This window comes from Drosophila navojoa, chromosome 2, assembly GCF_054131105.1.
Source record: "Drosophila navojoa isolate 15081-1374.11 chromosome 2, UAZ_NAV_1.0, whole genome shotgun sequence".
Lineage (NCBI taxonomy): Eukaryota > Metazoa > Arthropoda > Insecta > Diptera > Drosophilidae > Drosophila > Drosophila navojoa.
In genome coordinates this window covers 7,233,006-7,261,004 of record NC_142890.1, presented here as the reverse complement: position 1 = coordinate 7,261,004, position 27,999 = coordinate 7,233,006, and the positions used below count along the sequence as shown (strand labels likewise).

General features: G+C 43.2%; 4 protein-coding genes across 6 annotated transcripts in view; 1 reads left to right on the top strand and 3 right to left on the bottom strand.

Moving 5' to 3' along the window:
- Positions 1-4: 4 nt before the first annotated feature.
- Positions 5-1,918, top strand: Hexim (Hexamethylene bisacetamide inducible). The gene is made up of 3 exons (XM_030383967.2): positions 5-256; positions 454-993; positions 1,054-1,918. Exons 1-3 carry the CDS (start codon positions 235-237, stop codon positions 1,518-1,520), a joined length of 1,029 nt encoding a protein of 342 aa, XP_030239827.1. The 5' UTR covers positions 5-234; the 3' UTR covers positions 1,521-1,918.
- On the bottom strand, positions 1,903-3,877 carry Rad17 (Rad17 checkpoint clamp loader component). The gene is made up of 4 exons (XM_030383965.2): positions 3,723-3,877; positions 3,012-3,664; positions 2,493-2,953; positions 1,903-2,424 (listed from the first exon to the last, which is right to left on the bottom strand). The coding sequence occupies exons 1-4, from the start codon at positions 3,735-3,737 to the stop codon at positions 2,000-2,002; spliced, it is 1,554 nt and encodes a 517-aa protein (XP_030239825.1). The 5' UTR covers positions 3,738-3,877; the 3' UTR covers positions 1,903-1,999.
- A 180-nt stretch (positions 3,878-4,057) lies between these two features.
- LOC115562432 (disintegrin and metalloproteinase domain-containing protein meltrin) overlaps positions 4,058-27,999 on the bottom strand; it is a 38,564-nt gene continuing 14,622 nt past the window's right edge. For 2 of the 3 annotated variants that reach the window (XM_089265445.1, XM_089265444.1), the window contains exons 3-9: positions 12,753-12,868; positions 10,950-11,150; positions 10,709-10,860; positions 9,354-9,687; positions 7,923-9,282; positions 7,723-7,855; positions 4,058-6,300 (exon numbers count right to left, since the gene is read on the bottom strand). In XM_089265445.1, the coding sequence (XP_089121571.1) occupies positions 4,425-6,300; positions 7,723-7,855; positions 7,923-9,282; positions 9,354-9,687; positions 10,709-10,860; positions 10,950-11,150; positions 12,753-12,868 (4,172 nt within the window). In that variant the 3' untranslated portion in view covers positions 4,058-4,424. Of the gene's footprint in view, positions 6,301-7,713; positions 7,856-7,922; positions 9,283-9,353; positions 9,688-10,708; positions 10,861-10,949; positions 11,151-12,752; positions 12,869-27,999 lie in introns of all 3 variants that reach the window. The other variant, XM_089265446.1, reaches the window with a different exon arrangement.
- LOC149092092 (uncharacterized) lies at positions 7,045-7,709 on the bottom strand (the record flags this gene model as incomplete). The annotated part of the gene is made up of 1 exon (XM_089256594.1): positions 7,045-7,709. A coding segment is annotated over one exon (627 nt), but the record flags the coding sequence as incomplete, so codon positions are not given.

Genomic DNA, 27,999 nt, shown 5'->3' with positions numbered 1-27,999 from the left:
GTAGGAGTTTTACGATACAGCTACAACTACAACACATCGATATGCAGTCGGGCAAATCGATTCTACTCAGATACAACTATCGGTGTAGACATTGTTTTTAGCCATTCGTCTTTCATACGCGCTGCTCTCGCTTTGAGCTAAGGTCTTAAATTAAGTTTAACAAGTGTTTATTTTGTGAAAACACATATACTTGTGCTAAAATCCAACATCAACTGTTTTGTGCGTGAATTTCTAATGGCTGAAGCTGCAAAACCAGGTAAAAATTGGTCACAGAGCTGTGCAAACAAAATTTGCATTCGTGCGTATGTAAGCGACAATGGCGACTATCTTATTAGTAGACATCGATAGGCTCCTGCTGTTGATTTCGCTTTCGTTGCCAGAGTTGCTAAATTGTAATCGATTGACGGCCGTTATTCAAAAAGAAAATATAATTTCGTTTCATTGTCTTTGAAGAAAGTTCCCAAGGCGTTCCCGGCGCCACACAAAGGCGCAAGCATCGACGAGGAAAGAAATCCAAAATGCTGCCCAAGAAGACGAAGAATCAGTATCCGCCCTGGAAAATGGATATGGGAGCCGTGGCAACCATGAACAGCGCAAATGCCGGCTGCAGCAGTGGAGCTCGCACCAAACTCGTTCGCTCGCGTTCGCTGCTGGTGCCCTACAACACGAATCGTTTCCTGATGGAGGAGCATATGTCTGAGTTGCCCAGAGACGATTTTGAAGATAATTGCTTCGGCTCACAAACCGAGGATCAGGAATTGTTTCTGTCCAAGGAATTCTCAAACGTCTACGAACGTGCGCGAGTCGAGCGACTAGAGACGATGAGTAAACAGGAGCTCATACAAGAGTGCCTGCAAATCGAGGATCGGTACGCTAAAGATCAAGGACGACAGCGTCAACTAAGTCTCAATGCACAAAACATATCAAAGGAGTTTGGTGCCAAAATTCGCGCTCTGGAAGAAAAGATTCGTGATTTAACGCGCGAAAATCAAAGTGAGTAAAGTGATAAATTTACATTTCTCTTACCATTTTAAAACAAAATGTCAATTTTAGTGCTGCGATCACATATGATACGACCGCGATCGCCGACCCTACTCGTTGGGATCGCAGCGGCGGCATCACCTCCCTCGGCATCCGCTCCAACGGCGAGTGCCGCCTGTGAACTGGAGGCGCGCCAGCAACCCCAAGAGCCGACGCCCATGGACTCGTCTAGTGAGGACAGTGAAAGTGACAGCAGCAGCTCCACATCTAGCACTACATCCAGCTCATCCTCGACCAGCGATGGCCACGAAATGGGCGTCGCAGGCTTAAATATAGCCAACGGCCATGCGGAGTCTCGCGCCAATCGGCATAGTCGCAGCCATTCACGATCGCCTCAGCTGGTGATTGAAGCCCACCAGAACGGGCATGCCAACGAGGAGGAGCAGTTGCTTCTGTTGGACGCCAACCGCATGGAGGACGATGACAACTCCAGTGAGGATGCCAAGAATAACGATGCCGTCAACGGAGAGCCCAATTAAACTGTTCCGTGTGAAATTAATTGGGTTCTCGAACTGTACATAGATGATCTAATACTTGTGGTAGAAACGTTGCATGATTTAGGAAAACTCTGTTAACGTTTAAGTAGTTTTTAACACCTAAGTTGTAGCCATAAGCTTATTAAAAAGACACCTTGGAATAATTATATGATATACCTAACCCCTGGAGAAAATAACTGAATTGAAGTTACTTCAAATTGAACGCAAAAAAATGCAAATGCTTTTTATGTAGTTTTAACATGCTTGTGCTATAATCAAAAGCTTCAAATCCCAAACAAAACGAAAAACAAACAAAAGCATAAAAGATTGTGGAATTTTTTGAAATTTTATAAAGATAACCCCGAATTGTATTTGAATAAAAGCGTTGAATTGTAATATTTTATTTAATTGTAAAAAAATTATTTGTAGACAAAATTTGAAAATTTGTTCTAATAGTTGCTATATTTTATAAATTAGCTTTCCTAGTTTGTTTTATCGGCTATGAGTTTTACAAATGAGCTGTATTCACTAGCATAGAGACGCTTAGAGATACGGCCACTTGCCACGCCCAGTGTCTTTTGCTCCGCTGGCGTCAGCTGTGGCTCAATCGTAAGACGTTTGGGCCCTCGCACAGGCATCCAGCCTGAGACAGGCGCCACATTGGCCACCATGCAGCCACGCACGGCTATGGTGAGGCCCACCAATGAGAGCGATTCATCTCTGTACTCTTGAAGCAACATGTCCGCCAGCCCAATATCGTTGAGCGCGGAATTGACATCGGCAATGTCCTGGAAATGCGGCAGGTAGTTGGCGTGTATAAAGTTAACAAAATTTCTTGGCTCTGTGGAAAAGGCTTCAGCTAAGTCCTCAGGATTGTGCAGCAGACACTTGTCCTTAGCTTCAGTATCTGCAATAGCGAAAGGATTCAGTCAGGTGCAATATAAACAGCGAAATGTTATTCAATTATTGTATTACATTTGGGATTGAAAACTCGACCCAGCGCATGCATCATTGTTATAGACTCGTCCCGTCCAATCGATTTTAATGTATTTGTTGCCTTTCGTTTGCGTCCTTTGCTTGGAGCGCTAACATTCAGCTGTTTGGTTTCCATGCCCGGCGCACCTTTCAGCGAACCAAAATGCAGATTGATCAGCGCATTCCGAATGTCGCCTTGGGCGCACACCACAATCGAGTCCAGAACCGTCTGCGTAGGCAACTTATATAGACTCTTGTGCTGGGACTGCTGCATCAGGGTGGCAAAGCGCTTCATGGACTTTTGCATAAGAGTCGCTGCTATGGAATTGAAGCTAATGTGTTCGATGCGGAGTTTGGCCTTCAGTTGATCCGTAAACAGCTTGTAACTGATGTTCAGCATACGGGACTTGCTGTCGGCTACTATGAAGACCAACGGGGACTTGCCATAGTTGGCATATTCACTGAAAATAACTTTTTTGTTATAGATCAGATTCTTCTCATTGCGTGCCTAGAACTTACTCTAGCAAATCTTCAAATGTAGCTGCTGCATCTTTTAACAAACAATTCGGAAAGTCCTCAACGAGGAGCAATCGCTTGTTCCCTGTGGACAGCAGCGACTTGTAGCGGGAGGCGCGCAGTAAAAAGCTCTTGAAGGCCTGCAGCTGGGAGCCCATATAAGTTCCCTCGTTAGGTTGGTCGCCCAGCGCATTGATCTCCTCACAGTCTGTGGGATTAATCCATTCTTGCAGCTCGTATCCCATTTCTTGGGCCAGAACACGAAGCGTGGCCGTTTTGCCGCAGCCTGCTGGTCCCGTCAGGAGACAAATCTGGGCCGGATACTTTTTTCGCATCGCCTCGCAGTGCTGCAACCAGTTGCGCACATCACCAACTTTCTTGGGGTGAACAGCCAGATCTTCGCTTGTGCTTGGCGCAAAGCAATCCATCCAGTTTTCACTTACAACTGGTGTCGCTGCATTGGCCTCTCCTTCATCATCCTCATTCAAAGTTAAGTCGACAATTTGCGGTGTATTTGGGGGAGTGGGTTCTACAGTTGCATCCGCCGCCTTTGCGGCTGCAGCTGCGGCACTTCTTGTGCGCTTGTAGGGCACTGTAACTGGGCCGGCCTTTGGTGTCATGGTTAGCTGACTGAATGCCGACTTCACCCATGGTTTCTGTACACAATATTCTGGTGTTTTATTCTGTTTTTAAAGCGAAATAACAATTGTTTACCTTTTTTGCGCTCATTTTAATTCAACATATCGATATTACAGCATTTCGATACTTGAAGATTCGTCATGAATATCGATGTGCCACCACTCGACAGCAAAAAATACGGCGAATTATTTTTCAGTGCTGCCCAGCTCCATAACATGAAACGGATTTAATTCAAACTCATTTTAAAATTGTTTCCCCCAAGCAAATATGACTTAAATTGAATGAATAGTTCTTTATTCGTTTTGAAATATCGCTAGTGCGCTTTACAACTGTACAACATTATAACATTATAATTAAGAGTACCATGGACTATTTTGCATTGAGTAATTGCTTTCAGTTAGCAGCGAAAATTTGTTTTCGTTTTCTTTTGTTTTTTGTGACAATTGGACTTCTTTGGTTTTTATTTACAAAAGCAAACAGCATATAAAGTTATATAAACAATATTACATACATTTAAATTTAGTGAGTAGGCTATATATATATATTATAATAATAATATAGCTAAATATCAATACGATATCGTAAATTAGGCTTAAAATAACATCATTGAGATACTAAAAAGCACGTAAATTAAGCAACGTCTTAGACCTAGCTAGAGGGATAGCTAAAAGGAATGAATATCAACAACTGTTTCGATAATCAGTGCCAAAAATGATATTTGATCGTACCTAACCTAGCTTACATTATATAAAGTCATAGGTTTGAATCCGCTCCTAACTACTTTCGCTGCTCGAATCGCTGCGTCAGCGACGCTATATTCGTCGACGCCTTCACTGTGGGTGGTGTTGGTGCGGCCGCTGTCGCCGCAGACGCTGCGCCAGCCAGACGCTTCGGCAATTCGCCGCTGAGCGACGGCTTCGCCGAGAGCGGCTTGGGCTTCTGTATGGTGGCCGAGGGCGCGGCTGACACGCCATTGGGCAGTGCTTTAGCTGTCTTGGTAAAGGACTTCGGACGCGCGCCTCCACTGATTCGGGCCGGCTGCGCTGCAGCTGTTCTGCTGCTGGCGTTGCTGCCGCTGCTGTTACTGTTCGTTTTGCTGCTGCTGCTGCTGCTGCTGCCGTTGGCTGCATTTGCTGGCGCCGGCTTGAAGCTGGAAAACGCGCGCGACGGTGAGATGTCGGAGCGTGTAGGCGCCACACGCGCCACAGGCGCATTGATGGGAGGTGCGCGCAGATATGTGGGCGTCACGGCGGGCTTCTCCTCAGCGCTGGTCGAGCTGCTGTTTCTGTTGCTGCCCGCCGGTCGCGGCGGTGCCGGACGCTGTGGACTTCGTGGCGCTTCCGGCTCGTCCACTGGCGGATCTAGAGCTGTGGTTGACGCAGCAGCTGTTGCGGCTGATACCTTTCCTGAGTAGATGGAGTCGCCGCCATTGAGTTTCTCAAACTCATTGACAATCTCACCCAGCAAACCCATATCGTCGCCTCCTCCTGCGCTGGCCAGGCCGGCCACCAGATCGCTGTGCTTCAGTGTTTGTGCGGCCGGCGGAATCTCGTCAATCACCGAGTAGATGGCATCGCTGGAGGCCCGCATCGGCGACTCCACGAACTCGCAATCGTCGTAGTTATTCTCCGCCGTCGTCTGGGCGGTGGCCACCGGCAGCTGATAGCCCGACAGGGTGGTTGAGTTGGTTTTCTTGGCCACCGGCGGGGGTCGTGGGGGCGGGGACTTGGGTCGTGTGCCAGTGGAGTTGGCAGTGTTCACTGAGCTCTTGGGCCGGGCTGCACCGGGAGGCGAACGCATCGAGCCAAAGGTTTGCACCTGCGTCTTCTTGGTGGGCGAGCGCATCGACTGGGTGCGCTTCACTAGGTTCTTGGTCTCCTCCTCGCGTGGTGTTGTCTCCGAGTCCGAGTTGGAGGACTCTGCCTGCAGCGGCAACGGCACGGCCGCCGGCATCGGTGCCGATATTTCCAATGTGCGCAATCGCTCGCGATCAATGTAGGTCTTCTCTTTGAGCGGGGGCTTCTCCTCCTTCTTCAGGAACGAGGCAAAGCGACGGATGGTGCCATCCCGCTTGATGTTCAGCTTGGGATCCGTGTGCAGCGGCACGGGTGGAGCGGGCGCCGACCGCGTGGGCGACAGATCCCCATCGCCGCCCTTCAGCGGCACCATGGTCAGCGTGCTGGAGTCCAGCTTGGGCTTCGATATGATGGGACGTGCTGTCGAGCCGGGATTCGGCGGTGGCAGCGCAGGCGCTGCTCTGGGCAATGTGCTGGCCGCCTTTGTTGCGCCCTGCTCTGCCAGTGGCTTGACAACGGGCGGAGGCGGTGCCGCCCGCTGTGGTACCCCATTGCTGTCCTGCTGCACCGTCGGCTGCACAAAGGCCACATTCGGCCCGCTGTAGTTGCTCGCCGGCGAGCTGGCACTGTTCAGCGGGCGCAATGTGAATCCCTTGAATTTGCCAAACATGCTCGTCGCATTCCCAGCTGCGGCAGCATCGCTCGAATCGCTGGGCGACTTCAGCAGCGCCGAGTTCATGTCATCCGTGCTGCTGGGCGTCGACTTCGGTAATCCATTGGCCCCGCCCGCGGGCGGCCCAGCTCCATTTTGATTGGAGCGCGTCGACGGCTGCTTGTGCCCGCTGGCGCTCTTCAAGCTGCAAAGACAAAGCAATGGGATTAGCAAGCAGCTAAAGCAGAGGCCATGGATCTCTATAGAATTCGGGATATACGTATATTTAAATAGTGTATGTGTATATTGTGTGTTGTATAACATACCAACAGAAACCAAGGAAAGGCAGGCAATAATAGAAACCAACACCGAAAGAAGCAAGGCTAAATAAAGTCAACAGAGAGTAGTTAACATGCGCATGTTATTAACATGAATTTAACAGCAAACGCTCTTAAGCACTCATAACACATAAACCGCTGCAGATCTTAACAGAGTTTTTAGCACGCAGTTAGTTAACAGCAACTTAACAGTGTTCTGCTTAAATCATAAAATGTTAAAATACATATTTATCTCAGGCTTAATAAATAGCCTTAAACCAGTTGTTAAGTCATATTTTAAAAAATAAATCAATAAAACATAAAATCTAAAATAAATTTAAAAATTAAAATTCACAAAATATGATTAGGTATATAATAGAACTTAAGCATTTTATTGACTCGACAAACATAAACATAACCAACACCAACAATTAGCATTAATATCAATTATTTATTAAACACACATAAAAATAAGAAAACATTAAATAAAGCAAACATTGATTAAAATTAGTTGAAACAAACACAAATGAAAATGGGTTAGAGGGAAATTGGAAAGCAAATGAAAATTGGAAATCACGCCACATGCCGCAAGGAAGCTAATAGAAAATTTTGGTCTGTTCTTTTTTGGGCAGTGTATTTGTTATTGTTGTTGTTGTTGTTGTTGTTATTGTTAGTATTTGGCACACCTCGCGGGCTCGCTTTTTATGTATTGGGCGCCCTCGGTGAGCGCCAAGGGATTTGTGGTGGCATGCAGACGCGGCGCCGTTATGTCCAGCTTGCGGCGCATTGTATTTGAATTACTGTTACTGTTGCCATCATTGTTGTTGTTGTTGTTTTTGTGCGGTGGCACAGGCGGTGGCACAGTGGCTGCCGCAACTGATGAAGCGCTAGCCACAGCTGCATTGGAAAGCTTGCGCCGCAAATGTGGCGCATGCAGCGCCTCGTAGTGGCTCTGGCTCTTGGGCATCGCCGGCGGATGCACTGCAGCGAGTATGCCGGGACTGGACTTCAGGCGGGGCAGTGTGGCGTGTATATTAGTAATTGTTGCAGTGTTAGTAGTTTGTGTGTGGTTAAGTGGTGGTGCTGGTGGTAGTGGTGGTAGTGATGTGTTAACGTGCATTGGTTCTATTGGTGTGGGTGGCGGTGCAGACGTTGTACAATTGGCTGTGGGTGAACTAGCTGTGGAGCAGTAAGAAACGGCGGCGCAGCCTTTGCTGCTGCTGCTGCTGCTGTTTCTTTTGCTGCTGGAGCTGGTGCTGCTGCTGCTGCTGCGGCTGCTATTGCTACTGGACGTGGATGACGATACATACATATTCTCGGTTAGTTTTCCACTGGCGAAGAGCTTATTCCGGATCGCGAAGCGGTAGAACAAATAGAAGGAGACCAATATTGGCAGCACCGCGAAGAACAGGATGTACAGCAAGCGCTGTAGGCTGAGAGCACCTGTGCAAAGAAGAAGAAGAAGAAGAGTTAGATATGCCTCTACTCGCACCCAGCTGGCAATACTTACTGCTCGGATCTGTGGCTGGGCCGCTGTCCACGGAGCCGCCGTGTCCGACCTTGTTGCACGCCTCGCCGCCGAAGCCCACGTCGCAGTGGCAGTGGCCGCGGCTGTTGCAGATGCCGTTGCCGTTGCAGTCCTCCGGGCAGCGCCCGCCCATGCCCATCTGGCGCACACGGTCCAGGGGCAGGCACTGCTGATTGACGCACATGCTCTGATCGCCACACTTGGCGCCATTCGGCGTCAGGCCGGGATCGGTGGTCTGCAGTCCGAGATCCACAAGGGCGGTGCGGCAGGCAACTATTTTGCGATCAAGTCGAACGAAGGAGTGCGACAGCACCGCTGCCGACTCCATGCCAAACTCGAGGCGCTCATTCAGGTGGTTGCAGTGCAGCATGCCGCAGTGTATGTGCTGTGGCTCGCACTTGACGAACGTCTGGTTGCGCAGATTGTAGCCACAGTTGCCCAGGCGGGTGCCCTCCAGGTTCTTCTCGTAGCAGTGCACCGAGTTGTCGCCCGTGGGTCCCCACAGGATGCGGCACTGGTTGGTGTGGGAGCGGCATGTGCCGAGGAAGCAGTACGCCTGATTGCCGTCACAGGGCTCGGTGTCGCGGCGGAACACATCCGTCGGACAGTACTCCGACTCGCCGGTGCAGAACTCGGGCAAGTCGCACTCGTTCTCCGCCGGACGGCAAGTGCTGCCCGCCATCTTGGGCCGGCAGGTGTTCAGGTCGCAGCACTCGCCGGTGGCGCAGGAGGCATTCGTGTGCAGCATGCAGGTGACCGGATTGCAGCAGCTGTTCTCGCAGTGGGCGGGCAGCCCGCAATCGCACTGCTCGCCGGGCTCCACGAACCCATTGCCGCACTGCGGCGAATCGAACAGCCGCGTGGGCTTGTTGCGCAGGCAGTAGTTCATGCCGCGCGAGAAGGCGATGGTCAGCTGATCGATGCTGCAGCTGCTCCAGTGCACCGGCACCACGGCCGAACTGGACGAGGCCATCACGCACTTCTCGTCCGGACAGTGGCAGTCATTCGAATCGTGCTCCATGCCGAAATTGTGACCCATCTCGTGGGCCATGGTGGTGGCCACCACAGCCAGCACCTGGCTGTGCTGCACGCTCACACCGCCGGAGAACACATAGGTGCAGATGGGTCCCTTGAGGGCCTTGCCCACGACGCTGCCGTTGAACGTCTCCTTGGTCAGCAGCTGGGCATTGTCGTTGGGATGATCCACCACCAGCTTCGACCTGCGATAGTTGAGGAAGTTGTGCAGCGTCACATCGCCATCGCTGGAGAACTCAATCTCATTCGACTCGTTCCAAATGACGACGCCCACGAGCGCTACAAAGATGTTCAGCGGCACATAGAGCTGCAGGTGGTTCAAGTGGTTTAGTGGCTTGGGAACTACTAGATTAAAATTAACATCCGGCGGCTACTTACGGCATTCACAATATTGGCCAGATCCTTGCAGTGCTGATGGACTCGCTTGGCGTTCTCCCCGAAATGCTTGTACACCTTGTTGTCCACCACAATGACCAGCTCCACATAGCTGGAGTACTTGTTGGCATTGTACGGTCCACGTATCAGCTGACTCTCATCCGTTTGGCGTCTCTTGCGTCTCAGCATGCGCTGGAATTCCCCGCCATCCAAGCGTTGCGGCACTGTCGGCTGCTCCAGCCCATCCTCCTCCAGATTCTCGCCGGGCCAATTTTCATAATTGTCTTTGTGGCTGTCGTAGCCACAGGTGGCATTCTGCTGCAGCATATCGGCGTGCCTAAATAAACCGAAATATTGCTGGTAATTTAATACTTCCGTGGCTAAAAATTAATAACGGAAGTGAGCCTTAGATGGCCTGGGCATCCCACGGCCCATGAGGCAAACCAATAAAAAACACATATTTATTGAACGCAAATAAGGCAAACATTGAGGCAGGCCACTGCCCAAACCTGACACCCAGCTCCAACTCCGCTCACGCTGCATACCTCAAGACACGGCAGAGTAAATATGGGCTCAAATAAGCGCCGTCTTCTTAGATATGTGTGCGTGATATTTGCTCATTCACGCGAACGTGTCTAAGTAAACACGATAGCCCAGGAGAGATACGCGAAGAAAGGAGATAGAAATGTATAGATCAATTTCGAAATGGACTTCGAATTCGAGCTCGAGAGCTGAGCATATAAAATTCGGATTCTAATTTAAACACGCTGTTAACATGCACACTGTTAAGCTCAATGTTAACTGACAACTGCTGTTAAACAGTGCTGCCAAACTGATTAAAAAGTTGAATCGCTTCAGCGAATACTTAGATTTGAATGTAATATGCATAATTTTATATATACAAATTAATCACTTAAGACCAAGAAGAAGTTAAAATCTGTAAATTTGTACATACTACGATTTCTATTAATTTTTACTAGTTTTTTTTTCAAGAACATATTGAGGTTTATCCATATGTATATACAGTAAAATACGGTCGTAAAATAAACTTATTTAAGCAAATTTATACGGTCCGTTGAAGATCGTTAGAACCGGATTCCTCTGCACATTTTTATATACATATGTATCTATTTTTTATGAGACTTTTACTTATAATTTCGGGTTTCATATATATAAATATATATAATATTTTTTTAGCCCTGGCATTAATTTCTGATCGATTGTCTTAATCGCATGATAGTAAAGAGCCTATTTTTGGGTATTTTAATGCCTATGCAAAAACAAAACGAATCCTGACTAATAATACATCTCTCTTGCAAAGCTAATCTCGAATTGCTATTTATCAAAGCACTACTCACCTGAGCAGGTAGTGGTCTTCCTGCAGCCGTCCGCTGGCCTCGCTATGTGGGTGTATGAAGTACGTGTGCTGGCCATCGAAGACAACGCCGTTGAGGCCGCCGTGGCAGGTGGAGAGGGCCACGCTCGAGTCCGGCTGGCCACGTATGTGTCCCTGTGGAAGCGCAAAATGTGGTTAAATAAGAAAATCAGAAAGAAAAAAAGCCAAACTGCCGTAAAAGCAACCGCGCAGCGCCTGCTCACCTGATAATGACATAAATCAACGTCAGTCTTGGTAAAATTGCGCACCACGTAGCCGGCGGCGCCGTCCTCCCGATTGCTGGCGTTCTGATACCGCAGGAAGTGGGCGTCGGGCAGTAGGCGATCGTTGCGCTGCAGTTCGATTTGGATGCGTTGTCCTTGATGCGTGTACTGTAGCGTCAGCTGCGGCGCGTGCAGCCCGTCCTGAAAGCCACAGAGCAGATAGCAGCGGATTAAAGCATTAAACAGATTTCCATATTTCAACGACCTGCTCCACATTTAATATAATCCAGTTAAGCCTGGACACACACGCCACAGTCCAAATTGCGCCCACACAAACAATTTCTAGGTGCGAACGTGTCAAATTCTGTCTCCCAGGGCGCACGCCAGGCCGCGCGTGGAAACTAATTAAAAAGGGTTTTGTTGGCTTCTTCCCGTTTTTGCCATTTTTCCCCATTTATTTTGGCCGGTTTTTTTTTTTTTTTATTATTTTTTGTGGCACGCCCAGCGGCCCACCCAGCCAGCGGCTCGCAGTGGCATGTCAAATTGTTCGCTCTACAATTTTTGCTTAATTTTGTTGGCCGTTCGACTAACTTTTATTCACTTAGGCGGCCTCGGCCTCGCTTTTTTTTGTCATTTCATCAGGCCGGGCTAATTACAAGCGGCCTGCAATGAGCCAAGTTCGTGTCAACGGCCACTCAATGCTTATGCCATTTCAAACTGCCGCTGAAATTGCTTAATTAAAAAACTCCAAACTGAGTTATGCTAACTTCTCTTAAACTGTCTATCAGTTTTAGCTGTAATTCTATTAAAGCTGAAGGAGCTGAAGCTATTCAACTATTCAACTGTATTCTAGCTTTGCTTCTTGTTCTGCTTCTTATTTTTCTAACACTTTATTCTTGCTTTCTTCTCAACTTCAACTCGTTGGTTTACTTATTATTTCACTTCTTCTGTTATAGGGCTTTCCCCGCTTCCTTTGAATATACTTAGGACTTATTTCGTTTTCTTATGTTTACAGATTTTGCTTATCAAGTTTCTTCCTTATTTACTTCTCTGTTTTTCTCAAATTAATTCTCAATTGAATTCTTGCTCTATTGCTTACTCTTTTCATTTTATTTCTTGTTCTTATTTTCCTTTACATTTTGCTTCTCACTTTGCTTCTCTCTTACTTAATTAATCTCAATTTGTCATTCCTTGCTTCATTGCTTGACTTGCTTCTCAATTTACTTCCCACTTTACTTGTCATTCTGCTGCTCACTTTGTCCCTTAACTGGTTTCTTAGCTTACTTCTCAATTCTTCTCACTTTGCTTCTCGTCTTGATCCTTACTTGTACTTATTTCGTTTGCTTCCTCTTGGTTCTCATTTTATTTTCAGACTCATTTCTCAATTTAACTCTCTCTCTCTCTACTCGCACTTCATTTACTCTTCCTGCTTCTCCCAGTTGGGCTTTCACGTTGCCATGAATTTGTTTTCCATTTAGCTTTATTCACTTTGTTTAGCTATTTGTTGCTCTGTTTACTTTTTTTTACTTCCCATTTTATCATAATTTCTCTAATATTTCTCTACTTTATTTAACTCGTAATTATTACGATAATTTCTCAAGTCTCTTGTCGAGCTTTTAATAATTTTATCTAGGCTTCCTAACCTGATTTTCTCTCTGGCTTTTCAGTAGGTTCATCTGGTGAATTAGAGATAATTTCTTTCTTTTTTTTTGAGTCTCACTCTTCTTTGTGAGTTGACCTAGATGCTGTCTTAGTTGGCTTTCATAATCATAATTTCCAGCCAGCAAGGAGTTTCACACTTACCGATGCATCCAGAGTGCTCTGCAGGGCGCGCTTAGTGCGTCCATGATGCACTTGGGGGCGTATCACAGTGTGAGTTGAAAACTCATTAAGGGCAGGAAAATAGTCACCAATGTGTGCTGCAAACAGAAAGAAAAGGTAAGTATAAATATGCCAAAATGATAATCAGTCAAACAGTTGTAATTAGACCAAAAACACATTGTTTAACATTGCTCTGTATTATATCTGTCTGTGTATCTGGTCTATCCAAGGGGCCACACCCAGTTGGCTACAGCTACAACAACAACAACAATGACAGTGACAATGACAAATCCGCTGTGAGTGAAACACTCTGGCCCTGACTGAAAGGTGTCTCAAATGGGCTTAAGTTCCGAACTCAAAACGCTGACAACTTGAGCCCATAATTAAAAGCAAAGAAAAAGCGAAATGCCAACAGAGTCTCATAATCATTTAACGTGTTTACATGGATGGTCAGATGCCCGATAAGATGCAACAATGTACAAAGCACATGCATAAGTATCCGATGGATACTCGTAAGTATCTATATCCGATGGATATACATAAGCATCATCGAGTAGAGCAGCCGCAGCAGCTGACAAGCATCTCCCCCTTACTGTCGGATGACTGATGTGTGATATATGGCCGTGAGCAGCGCTAAAATTAGCAAGTTCATAAATTAAGTATGTGCGATACAGAATTAGGTCTACACAGAATAAGTATATATACATGTACATATACATACATATATACAGAACTGTTGTCGAGGCCTTGCTGTAATGTGAAAACACGTCTAATTAATGCAGACCAGCAGACAACGGTGTTGTCAGACATGCAGCAGCATTAGCTTTTGCGTCTTGCGGATACATTTTAAGACATTTCGCACATGCGTGGGCTCACACACACACACAGACGAGCGGCAGTAAAATGAAAACAAAAAATAAAACAATAAGACTCGGCATTTTGGGGGAGCCCAAAAAAGAAAATATCTTTCAATTTTAGACACTGCTGCCAAGTCCAGACCTCTGGAGAGAGCAAGCCAAAATGTCGCAGCATCACCAGCACCACCAGCACCACCAGCATCAGCATCAACGGTTTCTCCACATGCACAAAAGCCAGAGACGCTTACCAAATGTCACACGCGTCTGGGCTTTTTGTCTTACACGATGGCCCCAAAGATATATTTAAAAACATAATTTTTAATACCCTCTCGAAATGGCATTATTATTGACATCATAAACTGTAGAATGGATTGACACCATCTCATAAAGTATATTTAGTCTTGGGAAGAGAAAAGCTAAATCAAAAAAGTTTCCTCTGTTATCTCTTAATTATAGAATTAATCAGTTTCGCTTGGATTGACTAACTAATTAAGATATTCAAATGTAGCTTATTTTCCATTATAAGATCCTATGTACCCATAGATATGTCTACTCATACATGATAATTCCATATCAAGTCCAATATTATTGTGTAAAAAGAAAAAAAAGTGTATTTCAACTTCGATCTGACGCAAATAATCGGCTTTACTTGTTCGTGCTCGTGTTCTTATTCATGTTTTAAATATATTTTTATAACACGGAACGTTTAACGCACAATGCACGAAGAGCTCGCAAATTGAATTCTTTTTGCTTATAAGCAGAAATTCTCCTCTTTTGTGCGGCATTTCTTTTTTTTTTGCTCTTGGCCTCGTCAGTGCAGGACGCCATTGGAGATGACAGCATTAAGAACTGTTAAGCATGACCATGGTGAACGGTACTCAAACGAAGGCTAATCAATTTTACATAATTCAAGTCTTGCATTTAAAATATTAAAGTGAAGGGGCAAAAGCTCTATACCGGATATATATATATAAGTATAAGTATAAGTATAAGTATAAGTATAAGTATAAGTATAAGTATAAGTCTTATCGTCTAAATCCTATCTCGTATAAGTCTCTTCGTACTCAGTGTCTCGTCTCGTTCGCTCCGTCTCCGTATCGTCTCCGTCTACAGTCTCGCTCTCTCCTCTCCGTCCCTCTCCGTATCACCGGCGTATATTCTAGTATAAGTATAAGTATAAGTATAAGTATAAGTATAAGTATAAGTATAAGTATAAGTATAAGTATAAGTATAAGTATAAGTATAAGTATAAGTATAAGTATAAGTATAAGTATAAGTATAAGTAAAGTTAAGTATAAGTATAAGTATAAGTATAAGTATAAGTATAAGTCTAAGTATAAGTATAAGTATAAGTATAAGTATAAGTATAAGTATAAGTATAAGTATAAGTATAAGTATAAGTATAAGTATAAGTATAAGTATAAGTATAAGTACGCGTCTCCGTCCGTCTCTCGGTTCACGTCTCGTATATGGATTTCGATTGAGGTTTTTCTCCGCGTGAAGGTTCATCGGAGGCTTTTAATTGCCTCACATCTGTTGTTAAACCCCTCGCATTCGTCCATGCTTTATTGTAATTTATAACGAATGTGTCTCTAAGGAATTCGATATATTTGCAAATCCGCCCAATAAATATTGTATATACATATGTATATTGAAAAGTTGTTTAGAAATTCAACATTTGGCACGAGCATTTGTTTGGTTTGGGCGTAATTTGATTCAGAATATAAGAAATGTTTTTCCAAGTATGAAAATCATATTGATGCATATGTACAGCCATATGCCAGAAGTTGTGGATGTGTAATTAATCGGCAATGACTAATCAATGCTTTAAGAGCAGTGCTAATGACTTGCAGACGAAATGCAACAAAGCCCCTTGGGATATCCCGAGAAATATAGTAAATCTTGAGAGCAAGAATAAATGTAGTCAAACTCTTGAGAAACTAATTAGTCCAAACAAAAACTCGAATGATTGATAGCTTTGACGACTAATGGGCCGCGTTTGCCGTAATGCTCTATGGCCCGAAAAGGGAGCTATTTATTCATAAATATTGTCGATGAGCAACAGATAGTCGGAGCAGTCTAATTAGCTATGGGGTTTCTCTCATTGCCATATTAACTAAAGTTAGTGTGGCGGCTTATGGTATATCAAAAATAGCTTCAAAACACATTATCAATTTTGATAAGCGACGATTGATAAGCAGTGGTGAGGCATGCAAACATATGCAGTCATAAGACCCAAATAGATAGAAATGCCGTTATAGTACCCACATACACACACACACAAGATATCTGTCGGCATATTTAACTAGGGTTAACAATATGGGGAATGCGAAATGAGTAGTCGTAAATGCAGCAGAAGAGTTAAGGGCAAGCGGCGCCAGGAGGCGTTACAAGGACCTTTTGTAGTGGAAAATCATTAAAACTAGAACACAACAAACACACACACACACACAGACACTCAAGCACACTCACAGACGCAAACAGCTGGAAATTATCACATGCTGCGCTGCAAGCTGAGCGCGGGGCATGAACATATGTTGCAACAGGGTCACAGACAGAGACAGAGACAGAGTTAAAGAGAGAGAGGTAGAGAGAGGAAGCTGTCTATGGGTCTAGGACGAGGCGTTGTCTAGGCGCGCGTCCATCAGCGACGCCGGACATGTAGATGAAATTGAAGGTCTAAATAGAAAAATCCAAATGAGTAAAGGCAGGCAAAGAGAAACCCTAGACGCGCTTTTTGACGTTTTGACGAACTCATGTCGTCGCGCACTTTGATGTCAATGATGTTGCCGACAGATGATGATGATGATGATTATGCCCAGGATGATGATGATGTGCAGGATTATTGGTATGCAGCAGGATGGCTTCTGTCAACAGTTTTACTATCGCTCATAGTCGCCAGATCAACGGGTGAATCTCAATTGATTTCACATGCAAATCCCCAGCAACCAGCCCGCTTGAGCCTAGCCTAGGAATAGAGTACAGTTGCTCGATCTGAATCCCTCTCTCTCTCTTTCTCTCCCTTCCTATCGCTCGTATAACAATCAACAGCGGCAAATAAAATTTATATTTATAACTCGCGATGACATAAAAAATGAATCGACATTAAAAAAAATACGATGCGATACTTGAGCTGGTGACAAAATTGAGAATGTGATGGCTGAGCCAATTGACAAACTGTGCCCATATACATACTTATATATATATATAAATATATATTCCCTAGCAGTATTACGAATGCTTACGAAAGGCCAATTAAAATGGCACTCGATACAAGACTTTCAATTTGAATATATTCCATTTGAATGATGAAAAATGTGAACGCTTCAAGTGGCGACGAAGGGGGAAGAGCCGAAGTGGCATAGGGGAGCGCAAGGCATTTGTTAATCATGGCCAAAGGCATTCAATATGGAGAAATTATGATATGCCAGCGAAAAAATGTTAAACTCAATTAGAAATGCTCCATTTGGGGTAAGTCGCCGCCTGCAGAGCTCCATAACATTTGTAACACTTCACGGTAGAGTTTCACGCGGGACCGTGCCGCGGCAGTGCATCAAAATATTAATAGAATCCTCGAAAGCAGGGCATAAATATTACACAAAAAGCTGCCAAGCTCCATAAACAGATTAGTGGGCATAGCGCCCAGGGGCGGGACGGGGGGATGGAGAAGTTGCAGTTGCAGTTGCCGAGTGGAAAAGTAGAAAAGTAGAAAAGGGCCGCACGACTCACAGATATATTTCAAATGCATTACGAATGCATTTCGTGAACATATTCCAAAAACAAATTTATATATATACACATACATATATATGTGCGTGTGTGTGTGCCTAATTGATAAACAAGACGAAGACGAAGACAAAGTTGAATTCCAAAAAGCGAAAGAAATAGAAAAGTCTTGAGGCAGACAACATTTCCCATATACCAGAATGTGTACTCCTCTGTGCACACATTTTGCTCGAAACTCAGTTTGAAGTTTTCCAACTTTGTGCCTGCGCATAATTGAATAATCAAGAAACATTTTCAATTGTTTTGGTTGAGGGCAACGCTAAGCGTTTTACCAAAACCCAAAAGCCAGCGAAACGCAACGCAATAAAAATTAACAACAAACCCCCAAGACAACAAGGAAAGCAACGAATTAATGCCACGCACACACACACACACACTCAGTATATACATATATATTTATGTGTATGTTTTATAGCCTATCACATCTGAGCATCGCACATCACAATTCAATTAAACTGTTTGCACTTGCTTGAGCGGGGAATCTGAGTGGGAATTTTTAATTCAATCACCAACATAAATAAACAATTTTTGAAAATAAATATTGATGGATATGAGCTGGTTCATAAAGTATTTCATTTAAATGAAGCCAAGGGCAGATGACAGATTATGCATAAAGTGTTCTTTAAGCTATGATAATCGAAGAGTTGGCTAGTCCTGAGCAGGATTTAGATAGAACTTTTCAAATAGTAGCTACTGGGATGTTTATTACACTAGACTATAGTCTAGTAGACCATACCATACTGAAATAGACTATACTATATTCTTATAATAGGGAATTGTGATGCCTATCCGAATCAGTACCTAAATGTTTAAGTTGAATCTTTGCTAGATAGGTAATACGCTAGAGAAATAACCGAAGATCCGCGGAGAGCTGTGAAAAGTATGAATATAATAAATGTCTAAGTCAATGCTACTTAACTTTGTTTAAATACTTTTAAAATGTTCAATTTATCGAGGAGAGAAGCAAAGAGCAGAGCGGTAGACAAAAACAGATACAGAGGAACCGACAAACCGAGAGAGAGAGAGAGAGAGAGAGAAACAAAAGAGGCTGCTTTTCTAACTTCTACATACGTTCCTTTATAATAGAACTTGATGACAAAACCATTCAAAAGAAAGTAAGGCAACTAAGGTGTAGAATTATTCTATGAAAAAATTGAGCAAAAACTTTCAGTTCGATTTACATTGATTTTGCCAGCACCTTTACAAGCGGCCAAGGCTTTCATATAAAGTTACAAGGGCGCCTCGTGGTCAGCTTTCCATGCCAAACTAAAGCACAAACTTTTAAAGAGATTTGAACAGGAGCTAATAACATTTGATATTCTCTTATCTGCGATGCAAATAAATGGATAAATCAACTCATATTAAGAGCCATTAAAAATGCAGCTTTAAAGCGTCTCCAACCCACTGAATCACTGAGTCTCTTATGTTAGATCGTGTTGGTTGCTTATCTGCTCAACGCTAACAAATTGGTCGACAGTAGCACAAATTGCCTTTCACCTGCATTTTCACCTGGCAAATCGCGTTGATTCAGCCAAGCCAATTCATGCAACATTCAGTTGCAGCACAATTGCAACAAGCCACGCAATGTTGCAACTGTCAGCTACTGCTACTTCTGCCTCCCACCGCGCACCCTCACACACACACACACAGCGTTAACAATAACTGCAAAACAACATCTTGAATTTGGGTTAAACGCAAGCCGTAAGCGGCACAGATATCATCGCCAAAGTGGCATCTGCTTCATCCTCTTCAGCTCGTGGTGTTGTTGGCGGTTGCATGGATTTCACGTTTCTCTTAAGCTCAATTCGATGCCGTTAATCAAGAAGCACAGGTGAAAATGCAATTAAAAGTCGCAGACAGAGATGACATAGGTTCTGTTTGCCTTTAGGCTGGATGGCCAAGATTGTGGCAACTGCTCGACTTGGGGCTTGGGCTGGCCTGATTGATATTGATGGAGAGACTGTCAAAGTTCAGACTCGTAAAGGGCTGCACCACTATTGCTGTGGGACACGATGGGGTGCTGTCTGCATTATTTATAAGCTGGCAGACGGCTTGCTTGTATAAATAACAGCAGACACGATGCAGTCAGAACAGCAACAACAACAGCAACAGCAACAACAGCCAAGACAACACGACATCCAGTAAAAAGAATCAGAAATCAAATTGTAACTCGAGAGCGCTGAGCCCGCAGGCCATGAAAGGACGTCACGTCTCACGATTTGTTGGGACTGTGGCAGCGGCAGCGGCCTGCACCACCACCACCACCACCACCAGCACCATCAGCTTGGGGCCTCAGCCACAAAAGCCGCTTTGTTTGAATGGCGTGAAAAGCACTTGAGCCGTTACGCTGAAACAATTGTGGGCTTTTCGAAGGCGTTCAAATTTCCGGCATTAAGCTGAAATGCACTCAACCCATCTTAACCATCTCTCTCTCTGTCTCTCTTCCTCTCTGTCTGTGTCTGTCGACTGCAGGCAGCTCCACCTGTACGAAGGCGCTCTGCACAGGAGATCTTAAAAGTGCTTCGTCTGCCATCTATTGACTTTCAATTTTCAGCTCAGCTCCAGATTACAATCAAACAGAGAACAAAAGGTCAGCGCGTGTGGTCCAATTCTCAGGCACAATGGAGCGCTCGGTTAGCGTTAGGGCAGGGCAGGGCAGGGCAGGGCAGGGCGAGGCAGTTGTCCAGCTTCGTTAGACAACCTCATTAGCAGACCATATTGATGTCTCATAACCAATGGAGGGATCAATGGGCGTGGCCTTCTATAATAATTCGTATTGCCTTGGCAGAGAGTTTCTCTAAGCACAAGTGCCAAGAAAACATGATGTTGCTTGCATCGTGCAAAATGTTCTTTTCTGTTTTCAGCTTGAAATGAGGCATTGAACGAAACAGGCGCAGCGCTTTGTTTGCAAGTGTCAGGCCAAATGGGGGGATGCAGTGCACTGAGAGAAAATTATAGTAGACTATATATAATATATTATTATATATAACTTTGTATGAAGTGCATATATTATGATATTTATCTATATATTAATATTTAGAGAATCTTTTATGATATTTATCTAGAGATTCTAGAAATTACAAATTTTAAATAGATATGATTTTCAGTTATAAGACAAACATTGGATTTGTTAATTAAAATTTTGTTTCTAAGCTATAAATTCTGAGATTAACGGAATTGAAATATCAAACAAAAAGTCTTATTTTAAGGAAAGAAATTCCGTCTATCTATATGATAAATCTAGGGATTATTTTAATGATTTTTCTTTAAAATAATACAATTTTAAGCATTACTTAAAAAAAACACAAACTTAAATAAAAAAGTGAAATATACTCTATAAAAAAAAGATTTTTTTTTTACTTTTTTTTTTTTAGTGTGTGCACTCCCACTTGGCTTTGGGCACTCCGCTGGCTTTGTTTACTTGTGTGGCGAATGCAATGGGGCAGACGAAGGGCCTTTTGCATTTGCTTTCAATTAGAGGCGGCTAAAAATAGAGTCAGGTCCATGTCGGCTGCAACTGCAACGGCAACATTACTTTTGCTGTACTCAACGAGTTTCCTTTTGTTGCCTCAGCTTGCTCCACCACTTGGGGCAAATTAATTGCCTTGAGGCGTCGATTGCTTGTTGCCCGTGCTGCCTCTGGCAGGCTGGGCATAAATTATGCTCATCTTTCGACGTTTTTTTTTTTTTAGTGTATTTGGTGAATGCAACAATTTGTATAAATCAATAGGCGTAGTTGTTGACAGGCGCCTACGAGGCGTTGGCTCCCACCCTCTCTTTTACCGTTATACACGGCAGGGCTGGCAGACGCTTAACATGGAAATAAATCGTATGCAGCCCAAGCTGAAGCCATGACCTTATTTTTATGTACGCCACTGTGCCGACGCCACTGTCTGAAAAAAGGGGGCGGGGGGGCTTTCCGAGCTGCTGCATATTTAATTTCAAATTTATTGAAATTCGGTTATAAATAAATGATTAGGTATTAGGAAAATGGGTTTGTAAATGGATTAGATAAATCTCTGGCTAATATATATGTATGCACTGAGAGAAATAGTTGCGAGTAATTAGATAACATGGTTAAAACTGTCTCTAATTTACTCCACTTTAAACAGAATTATTCTCAACTCCTGTTCAGAAGTAGCTGGAATTTTCTCCGAGTGTAGACATGCCCAATACAGAGTATCAATGGAATTAATTCCACAAAGGTAAATTCAGTGCATCCCTTAGTGATCCATTTTACATTTCTCACATATGAAATACTTTTCTCTTCCCCGTCCGCTTTAGCTGTGCTTCACTGCATCACAAAGCCAACTTCCTGTTGCCTGTAATTGCATACCTGCACAGCCTCATTATTCCCGGCTCGTAAACAATTGCCAATGCACCGACATTCAGTTGGCCTAAACAAATTGGCAGCATTCAATGGAAAAACTACAAATCATCAGAGATTATTTATGAATCGCTGCATCTGCATTATCTCTGAATGAATGCTAGATATTGGCATTGTGCAAAATCCAAAAGGCATATGGGTAGGTCGGCATGCCAGGTAAACTCCATTGCACCTGCCCCGGCCAGGGGCAGACAACAGTGCCGCAGCGGGTGGCCAGAGCAAATAGATTGAGGCAAATAAATTTACAGTTCTTTGTCTCGAGTGGAGCGCAACGGGCGGTTGGTTTATCTACAGAGCCTGCGCCTAGCCCAAAAGTTCGGGAGCTCACGCAGAGGCACTTCACTCACAAGGACTTGCATTAAATAGTTTGGCAAGGCCGCTCTTGCAGCTACTCAAGTTCCCTGACAGCAAGGTCAGCTCGTCGTGTCGGCCTTTTCAAATGCGCCCGCCATTTAGCACATTCTTAACAATGAGAATTTTGGCAAGTGCCTGTCAACTGCCGCCCACTGCGTGCGAACACCTTCATCTGTGTGTGTGTGTGTGTGTGTGTGTGTGTGTGTGTGTGTATGCGTGTGTGTGTGTCCTGTTTGACACCAGCTGCGCGTTTGTAGTTGGCACAGGTAAAGGCAGCGAGCTAAGCCGTGAAAATTCACACCCGCTGTGGTTGGTTTTTATGAAGTGTTTGTCAAGTTGAGCCTAGGCTCTCAGGTAACGCGCACTATGGTCACTCCAAACTCGCCAACTCATTGCTGTTTGTCATTGTTGGGATTAGGGTACGGCCAGGCAATTTTAATGCGCGTTCGTTGTGTGGATGGAGTATATAGGAAATAAGAAATATATAGGAACAAGGTGTATAAACAAGTCAGATTAAGTCTTCCATGGCTAAAACTAATTTTTTATTATTCTACAGTCTTTGGTCTCTGAGCGTGTATTCTGCCATTGGTTATACCCGACTGAAACGTTCAGTAAGAACTGTTGCTCATAGCCAAAAAGCAAACATTGCCAACGGCTTTAACCATTTGCCATTGTCTCTGATACCTGTGCAATCAGCCATATATCTATTTATATATATGTACATCTATGTATCTATATGTCTGCACTTGCATTAGTTGCTGTGTTTACTTTGTCGACTTGTTCTTATCTACCCTGGCTTACACAAAGCAAAGCCAATTCCCTTGACATGCCACATATTGGGTTCTTTAATTGATAAGGCCAAGACTCGACTAGCATTAAAACTTGTTGATTCACTTTAATTATCACGGCCTGGAACATAAAAAAAGCCAATTTGTTATAAAAAGTGCAGACAAGCACGAAGCGAAGGCAATCAAAGGTGTTCGCTGTGTTCGCTTGTGGGCTGGCTTGGCTAAAAAGGTCAACAAGTTGGAGCAACCTGGCCATAATTACGTTTACACTTTTAAGGCAAAGACCAGAACGAGCGTGTGCTTTATGGGCTTGTTGCAAGCCCAGCTGCATTAGCTATTATATATAATAATAAAAGACACATTGAACTGATCAGCTATTAAATATTTTCTAATACAACTGAACTGAGGAATTGTATTATATATTATATACAGTCCGATGATTCTGTGATTTCTTTGTCGCTTTAGGCCTTTGTTCTATAAAAATACTTTATCTGTCTCTGCCCCCCTTCTCTCTCTCTCTCTCTTCTTAGTTTATAAGTCGCATTACTGATTTAAATCAGCCACGTTTTTCGCATACATAATTCATGTATTTTATGACAGCTGTTCCACACTCTTAGTATATAGGAAATGCATTAACTGTAAACAAATTTATATGCGCCTGGCAACATATGCGTTATAATAATGCAACGGATTGATTGACTGACTAACTGACTGACTGACAGATTGCTGAAATAAATCTTAATCGGCGTAAATTGTATTGCGGGCTGTCTGTTTCTCTCACTCTCTCTCTCTCCCGCACAAGTTTGAGTTCCGTCTTCAGATTTAGTGCATGATTTATACAGCTGGCGCCGTGGCGAATGAAACTTGAATTGGGTTACAGACAGAGAGAGGTCGTTGTTCTATAAGTGTCGCAACGCTTACGTCATAATACTAAATGCTTATGCATTTCGTGTTGAAATTTTCTGTGGAATATGCACAATAAATTAGCAATATGTTACCTATAATATATTTCTATATTATTGTTTACTTTAAAGTAGATAAGTTGTCCTAGAAATTAAATGCTAAATTATATACATATGCACATATGTATGTATGGGCTAGATATATACATTTATATCACTGCAGATAGTATATATTTTTACCATTAGCAAGAATGCATTGCAACATTACTATAAAATATTATCAATAACCTTGCCGCACAAGGTTAAAGTAATCTGAAATCTGAGTTCATGCAGTTCATGGAGGAAGAACGAACAAAAAACAAGAAGTTTGGGAACAAGTGCTGGAAATGCTTCGAAATATACATTCCAATTCGAAGGATGACATACAAAAAAGTAAGTAGAAATATACAAGGAACAAAAAAATAATAGGCTCTAAGATTGATGGGCATATTTATAAGAACATTCCCTGTCGATCTTAAATGATTTGTATACAACTTTTGCAAATGAACTAAATATCACATTATATATTCCTACTGATCTCAAGTTTGAGCACTTATAAAAAGTAATTTAATATCATTAAAGAGTAAAAACATTGCAGTCTTATAAACATACTAGTTGAGCTCTCGAATCTCTCAATGTAAACCGCAGCGCTGTCAGTTTCCCTTTGTCTTTCAGCATATACAAATTGAATTTTGTCTTGAGGCTAAATTTAACATGAAGTTGCAAACATGTTGGCAGCTGTTTGCGACATGCTCGAGTCGAGCCAAACTGTTTGTATGGAGTTCGTTCACTTGCAATTTATTATTATAGCATAAACATTACGCACAATGCGCGCGCGCTGCATGTTGCAAGTTGCATCGACAATGTAGCGTCCATTTTTGGACTTGACTGCCCGTTTCTCGGTAATGTCCAAGCTTGTGGCCCTTGCTAGTGGCATGTGTATATAGGCACACATATACATATACATATATACGTATGTATGTTTATATATAGCATGTCTATAAGCAAGCTGCCAGCAATTCCAGTTGCAGTTTGTGTGCCAAAAATGGAAATAATGCGCATGTGGCAAGAATGCCGAATGTATCTGGACGCTACTTTACTTTGTGTCGCTTTGTATCTTTGTTGCACCAGCGCTCGCCGCCCTGCTCCGCTCATTGTTGTTGGCCATAACGGCGTTTTATGTGGTCAACGATCCTTGAGAAACGCACTCGCCTCGTGGGATTCGCTTTGTTTGCCAAAGAAAGACATTAATGCCTTTGCAGCGAACCAAAGCGGAAGCCAGACCAAAGGACATATACACAATTCTCCGTATTCTCCTCACTGACTATTCACAATGTGTTTGCAATGGGCGCGGCACACATATGGCCCAACTGTTGAAACTTGCCGAGTTTTCCATATTAATAAGCAATGTTTGACAGTTTTTGTTTCTGCATTTCTCTTTTTTTTTCTCTCAATGCCGACTTTGCCCGCAGTTGGTCCTGCAGTTTCGTATTCGTTCTTTGTTTGTTCTGCTGGTATCACGAATTACTTATCGCCACATCCAATGTGGGCCACGCCCTCGTTTGGCTATGCATATCACTGGCTAAAAAGTTGAAAGGATAAACTTCATTGCGTATTTCACACTGCAAACTTTGGCAACAATGTGCCAGAGAATGGAAATGTGGATTAGAATCGAGTTTGAATTCAATTGAAATTCTGAGTGGAGCACTGGAACTGCTTCTCTGCGCTTTGCCAACTCATTTCCAGTGCTCATTAATATGCCTCGCCGACGACGCTTGGCCATTAAATCATAGTGGTAGTTGCCTTGACCATTTTTGGTCGACTTGTCGCTTTTTGGCAAGCCTTGAAAGTATTACAGCCCAAGTCAAAGACCCCAGGGCAATGCGTAGCTGTAGCCGTAGCAGTCTCTGTATCTCTTTCTATCTGAATCTCGATTCGCACAAGGCCAAACCCTTTGCCTTCCCACTTTCCCCACTCCAGCACTCGGATATTTTGCTGACACTAGTTCTGCGTGTTGAATGGGAACTGCTGCTGCTAGTTCTGATATTGATTTATTTTCTCTTTTGGCAAAATGAAATACTTGGAATATTGGAGTTTTCAAGATGACATTGCAATGCTGGAATGTAAAAGTAACTCAAAAGTTGTACAGTTTCTAAAGAATGCATAACATATTAAGTTTCTAAGATTTTGCTACATTATATACTCGTTCTGGAGTTGAGTAGCTTCTGAGGTCTGAGAACTATACGATAGAAATGCAAATCAATGCTCAGATTGTGTGATATGTCTAGTGGAAATAAGGCGAAACTAGAATTACTAATACTTTAATCAATCCAGAATCCCAAGGGAATTACTGCTGACCTTCACTATAAATTGATTTATTACTATATAATAAATATTTATTATTATTTATTACTATATACCACTACATATGAATGTATATATATAAGTTCTGGATTCCTTTATACATTCCATAATTGACTTAGTTCTATAAATTCAGTGGAAATTTTATTGTTCTAGCCATTTATTATATAGTAGACTTTTCACTACTCAAACTTTTATACTTTCAAAATGCCTCAACTAAAAGTAAGAGTTAATCAGCCATGCAAAGATCCAGCAATTTAATTTTACTTGCATGCTAAGCACTTTATATCACGACATTAAATACAGAAATTAGTTGCCTTAAGTCAACTTTTGCTTTTATAGTTTTATGTAGCTAATTTCTAGAGTATTTCTGTCTAGAGCATTTCCTGGTCTTCTTCATTACGTCCAGTTCTAACTGGTTTTGTTTGAGCTGCAACATTTCTGACGCTCAGCTGTGGCCCAATTGGGTTAGCCAGACGAAACCATATGCTAAGTTTGTATTTACCAAACACTCCATATAAGTCGGCTGACTATTATGACGAACAGCTGTTTGGCTCAAAACAAAAGCAGTTAACCAAGAGACAAGCAAAAAAAAAAATCTTGACGAATCTTTTTGGGCCACAAAAATATATATATTTTTGTTGTGCTCTACTATTTGCCCAAGAGCTTGGCAACAGAATAGAACCGCGATTATATTTTTGATAAGGATTGTTGGCTTTTATTTCCGTTGCTCGCTCAGTTATTATGATATTTTCTGCTTTTTTTTTTTTTTGCTCGAGCGAAAGCTGACACATTTTAGACGCTCCAATTCGCCAACAATGGGAAAAGTTTTGCATGCACGCGAAAATGTTTGCAAAAGACAGTCAGGATTAGGCACAATTATGTTAATGAATGCCAGGAAATGGCTTATGGGCATATAATTCGAATGACTCACGGCGTCTGCACTAAGGAGGTAACCCTCTCCGAGTTGCTTACCTGCAAAGTAAAGAAACGAGATTTCAAATTAGTTTCACAGATAAGTCAATAATAATTGGAAATGAAATGAAATGTAGACAGACAGCGTATACAGTTAAGCTGCTTCCGAAGGGTTAGGGATTTGCTTTTGGTCTGGGTACGGTTCAACCAATTAATAATCCATTAATGTGGGCCAAGTCTGACTCTCTAATGCACTGTGACATTGAACTGCACTTTGGAGGGGCCGAATGCATTGTGAATGGACTGCAGCAAAACTTTCCCAGCTGCCAAGGGGCCACAACACGCTTTTCCTATAAATCATTCAAGTCGAGCTATCCAGTGCCTATGCCTATATGGCAGCTCGACTTGCTTGGCGGGCAGACAGCCAACAGATGGCCGAGCCGACGCACTTGTCATCACTTGGCTGGCAATTAAGCACAACTAGTTTCTCGACTTACACACACACATATACACATACATAGCTTGCGGTTGTTGTTGCCATTAAACAGTGAAATCGATACATATACAGGCGGAAAAATGGTTTAGGCTTTAGCTCGATCCTCGCCCAAGCAAAGTCAAAGCCGCAACAAGGTCGTTGTTTTTACATTTTGTGGTTATACATGGTGTTGTTATTGTTGTTGTTGCCTCGCAAATTTTCCCAATTAAGTTCACGAGCAACAACGTATCTTGTAGATACGCACAGCACAAATTGAAAGTGCAAACAATTTTTGATTAAGGCACAAATTCTCGAAATGAAAGCAAATTTATTTTAATGATGTTGTTTTTTCTACTTTTTTATTT

What these genes read in the sequence shown, in the direction of transcription:
- Hexim (XM_030383967.2), top strand. Translation starts at nt 235, where the DNA reads ATGGCTGAAGCTGCAAAACCAG. An exon ending in GGCTGAAGCTGCAAAACCAG is followed by an intron (nt 257 to 453) that starts GTAAAAATTGGT and finishes TTGTCTTTGAAG; the next exon opens with AAAGTTCCCAAGGCGTTCCC. An exon ending in TTTAACGCGCGAAAATCAAA is followed by an intron (nt 994 to 1,053) that starts GTGAGTAAAGTG and finishes TGTCAATTTTAG; the next exon opens with TGCTGCGATCACATATGATA.
- Rad17 (XM_030383965.2), bottom strand. An exon ending in ACATTTGAAGATTTGCTAGA is followed by an intron (nt 2,954 to 3,011) that starts GTAAGTTCTAGG and finishes AGTTATTTTCAG; the next exon opens with TGAATATGCCAACTATGGCA. An exon ending in TCGAGTTTTCAATCCCAAAT is followed by an intron (nt 2,425 to 2,492) that starts GTAATACAATAA and finishes TCGCTATTGCAG; the next exon opens with ATACTGAAGCTAAGGACAAG.